The sequence below is a fragment of the Conger conger genome, chromosome 10 (assembly GCF_963514075.1).
Source record: "Conger conger chromosome 10, fConCon1.1, whole genome shotgun sequence".
Lineage (NCBI taxonomy): Eukaryota > Metazoa > Chordata > Actinopteri > Anguilliformes > Congridae > Conger > Conger conger.
This window is the reverse complement of record NC_083769.1, coordinates 50,276,177-50,281,176: the sequence shown is the minus strand read 5'-3', so window position 1 is coordinate 50,281,176 and position 5,000 is coordinate 50,276,177. Positions and strand designations below refer to the sequence as shown.

General features: G+C 50.9%; 1 protein-coding gene across 1 annotated transcript in view; it reads left to right on the top strand.

Moving 5' to 3' along the window:
• Positions 1-5,000, top strand: part of kif5aa (kinesin family member 5A, a) — a 38,440-nt gene that overhangs the window by 14,592 nt on the left and 18,848 nt on the right. Inside the window, exons 8-11 of the mRNA XM_061259167.1 lie at positions 887-1,011; positions 2,570-2,674; positions 2,897-3,045; positions 4,354-4,502. Coding sequence (XP_061115151.1) covers positions 887-1,011; positions 2,570-2,674; positions 2,897-3,045; positions 4,354-4,502 — 528 coding nt within the window. The remainder of the gene's footprint in view (positions 1-886; positions 1,012-2,569; positions 2,675-2,896; positions 3,046-4,353; positions 4,503-5,000) is intronic.

Genomic DNA, 5,000 nt, shown 5'->3' with positions numbered 1-5,000 from the left:
CCCACCTCCCCTGGACTGTCAGGAACATCCATTTCTCTTCTTCTTCCTGGGATTTTGTCAGCACAATGGATGATAATGATAATGGATGATAACGATAATGGATGTTTATAAACATCAGTGATAATGGTTGTTTGTACAAATCAGTGATAATGGATGTCTGAACACATTGGTGACAATGGATGTTTACACACAGCAGTGATAATTATGTTTATACACAGCAGTGATAATGGATATCAATGATCATGGATGTTTGTACTCAGCTGTGATAGTGGATGTTTATGCACAGGAGTGATAATGTACATTTGTACACAGCAGTGATCATGGATGTTTATACACAGCAGTGATGATGGATGTTGATATACAGCTGTGGTAATGATGTTTGTACACAGCAGTGATAATGGATATCAATGATCATGGATGTTTGTACTCAGCTGTGATAGTGGATGTTTATGCACAGGAGTGATAATGTACATTTGTACACAGCAGTGATCATGGATGTTTATACACAGCAGTGACGATGGATGTTTGTATACAGCAGTGATAATGGATAGTAATGATCATGGATGTTTGCACACAGCTATGATAATGGATGTTTGTACACAGGAGTGATAATGCGTAGATAATGGATGTTAATGATCGTGGATGGTTATAGACAGTAGTGATAATGGATGTTAATGATCGTGGATGGTTATAGACAGTAGTGATAATGGATGTTAATGATCGTGGATGGTTATAGACAGCAGTGATGTGGGATAGATCATGGATGCGTGTCTCTGCTCAGACATGAACGAGCACAGCAGTGATAAGGGGTGGATAATGGATGTTAATGATCGTGGATGGTTATAGACAGTAGTGCTAATGGATGCATGCCCGTGTCTCTGTGCAGACATGAATGAGCACAGCAGCCGTAGCCACAGCATCTTCCTCATCAGCATCAAGCAGGAGCACGTGGAGACGGAGCAGAAGATCAGCGGCAAGCTCTACCTGGTGGACCTGGCCGGGAGCGAGAAGGTACTCCACCCTCCAACCCCTCTCACTTACCACACTAACTCCACCCTCCAACCCCCGTCACTTACCACACTAACTCCACCCTCCAACCCCCCTCACTTACCACACTAACTCCACCCTCCAACCCCCCTCACTTACCACACTAAATCCACCCTCCAACCCCCCTCACTTACCACATTAACTCCACCCTCCAACCCCCCTCACTTGCCACACTAAATCCACCCTCTAACCCCTCTCACTTACCACACTAACTCCACCCTCCAACCCCTCTCACTTACCACACTAACTCCACCCTCCAACCCCCCTCACTTACCACACTAACTCCACCCTCCAACCCCCTCACTTACCACACTAACTCCACCCTCCAACCCCCCTCACTTACCACACAAACTCCACCCTCCAACCCCCCTCACTTACCACACTAACTCCACCCTCTAACCCCTCTCACTTACCACACTAACTCCACCCTCCAACCCCTCTCACTTACCACACTAACTCCACCCTCTAACCCCTCTCACTAACTCCACCCTCTGATCTCACAACCCCCCTCACTTACCACACTAACTCCACCCTCCAATTTTCCTCACTTACCCCACTAACTCCACCCTCCAACCCCCCTCACTTACCACACTAACTCCACCCTCCAACCCCTCTCACTAACTCCACCCTCTGATCTCACAACCTCCCTCACTTACCACACTAACTCCACCCTCCAACCCCTCTTACTTACCACACTAACTCCACCCTCCAACCCCCCTCACTTACCACACTAACTCCACCCTCCAACTCCCCTCACTTAACCCACTAACTCCACCCTCCAACCCCCCTCACTGACCACACTAACTCCACCCTCTAACCCCTCTCACTTACCACACTAACTCCACCCTCTAACCCCTCTCACTTACCCCACTCACTCCACCCTCCAACCCCCCTCACTTACCACACTAACTCCACCCTCCAACCCCTCTCACTTACCACTCTAACTCCACCCTCCAACCCCTCTCACTTACCACTCTAACTCCACCACCACAGCACATAAACCCCACTTGGCCAGGAGCAAGAAGGTGGGCTGGGCACAGGGAGGAGGGCATGGCACAGCTACAGTACAGCTCAGCTCAGCTACAGCACAGCTACATTACAGCTCAGCTACAGCACAGCTACAGTACAGCTCAGCTCAGCTACAGCACAGCTACAGTACAGCTCAGCTCAGTTACAGTGCAGTTCCATGTTCAAAATTGCTGATGAGCATATTGCCATATTTTTAGTCTATTTCATTTTCAGAAAAAAGTACAACAGAGGCCCTATAACGGTATCCTCCACACCTCTCCTTATCCCCCTCCCTCTCTCTGCCTCTCTCCCTCCCCCTCTCTCTGTCTTTCTGTCTCTCTATCTCTATCTCTCTCTCCCTCTGTCTCCCTCCCTCTCTCTCTCTGTCTCTCTATCTCTATCTCTCTCTCCCTCTGTCTCTCCCTCTCTCTCTGTCTCTCTGTCTCTCTCTCTCTCTCTCTCTCTCTCCTCTCTCTCTCTCTCTCTCTCTCCTCTCTCTCTCTCTGTCTCTCAGGTCAGTAAGACGGGAGCAGAAGGTGCAGTGTTGGACGAGGCTAAAAACATAAACAAGTCCCTGTCGTCACTGGGAAACGTCATCTCTGCGCTGGCTGAGGGAACGGTGAGTCCCCCGAGAGATCCTGTCCTTGGTGCCCGTGTCACTTCCTGTCCTTTGGTGCCCGTGTCACTTCCTGTACTTGGTGCTGTGTCACTTCCTGTCCTTGTGGGGGGCGTTTTGTGAGGCACTGAGTCTGTACTGCGTCCTAATGTCTGTCTTCCTGTCTTCCTGTCTGCCTGCTTGTCTGGCTGTCCGTCTCTGTGGCTAACCACACTCCGGCCGCAGAAAACCCACGTGCCATACCGCGACAGCAAGATGACCCGCATCCTGCAGGACTCCCTGGGGGGGAACTGCCGTACCACCATGTTCATCTGCTGCTCACCGTCCGGCTACAACGACGCCGAGACCAAGAGCACGCTGATGTTCGGACAACGGTACCACACACACACCTGCGCCGAGACCATCGCTAACACACACACACACACACACACACACCTGCACTGAGACCAACAGTAACACACACACACACACACACACACCTGCACTGAGACCAGCGCTAACACACACACCTGCACTGAGACCAGCGCTAACACACACACACCTGCCCTGAGACCAGTGCAAACACACACACACCTGCACTGAGACCAGCGCTAACACACACACACACACACACACACACACACCTGCACTGAGACCAGCACTAACACACACACACCTGCACTGAGACCAGCACTAACACACACACACCTGCACTGAGACCAGCGCTAACACACACACACACACACACACACACACACCTGCACTGAGACCAGCGCTAACACACACACACCTGCACTGAGACCAGCGCTAACACACACACACCTGCCCTGAGACCAGCGCTAACACACACACACCTGCGCCAAGACCAGCACAAACACACACACACCTGCACTGAGACCAGCGCTAACACACACACACCTGCCCTGAGACCAGCGCTAACACACACACACCTGCGCCAAGACCAGCACAAACACACACACACCTGCACTGAGACCAGTGCTAACACACACACACACCTGCGCCAAGACCAGTGCAAACACACACACACCTGCACTGAGACCAGCAGTAACACATACACACCTGCACTGAGACCAGCGCTAACACACACACCTGCACTTTAACCTCACATTTATTGTTTAATCTCAAATCCAGTGTGCTGGACGACAGAGCTAAAAGGACAGAAATTGTCCAAATACGTATGGATCTCAATGTATGTAATGATAATCATGGAGCAGTTAGGAGAGTGCATATGGATGTTGAGCAGTAAGGAGAGTGCATATGGATGTTGAGCAGTTAGGAGAGTGCATATCGATGTTGAAGGAAAACCGTTTTGCAGACAGAGGAAGCTATGGTAAGCATTTCACTGACATAAAGACTTTGGTGGTCAGTAAATCAAAATAATTAAAACCAGAACAGTAAAACAGTTTAATGGCTAAGGATGCGACTTTTAGGAGGCCAACAGTGAATTTGACTGAACTTAGTACATTCAATTCCAGAAAGGGGGTCTCAATTTTACACAACCTCTGTTCTTTTGGCAGCCATCTTGTTTTTGACAGCCAGCCATGATAGGTGGTGCTCACCATGCCTGAAGCTCTTAAGGTGGTTCTCAGGTTCTGATCTGCTCTGTGGTCCGGTAGTTTAGCAGTTTGTCTTTTGAGGACCAGATAAAGGTATTTGGTATCTCTGCTGTTCTCTCCCCCCAGGGCGAAGACCATCAGGAACACGGCCTCGGTGAACCTGGAGCTCACGGCGGAGCAGTGGAAGAGGAAGTACGAGCGGGAGAAGGAGAAGAGCACGGCGCTGAAGGAGAACGTGCAGCGGCTGGAGAACGAGCTGGAGCGCTGGCGCAGCGGTGAGAGAGAGAGAGAGAGAGGCCGCCCTGCTGCACAGAGAGAGAGAGAGAGAGAGAGAGAGAGAGCGCCCTGCTGCACAGAGAGAGAGAGAGAGAGAGAGAGACCGCCCCGCTACACAGAGAGAGAGAGACCACCCTGCTGCACAGAGAGAGAGAGAGACCGCCCTGCTACACAGAGAGGGAGAGAGAGAGAGACCACCCTGCTGCACACAGAGAGAGAGAGAGAGAGAGAGAGAGACCACCCTGCTGCACAGAGAGAGAGAGAGACTGCCCTGCTGCACACAGAGAGAGAGAGAGAGAGAGAGACCGCCCTGTTGCACAGAGAGAGAGAGAGAGCGCTTGCACAGCGGTGAGGAGAGAGACGTTATCTGCATTTGGCAGACGCTCTCATCCAGAGCGAGATACAGTTGATTAGACTAAGCAGGAGACAATCCTCCCCTGGAGCAATGCAGGGTTAAGGGCCTTGCTCAAGGGCCCAACGGCTGTGCGGATCTTATT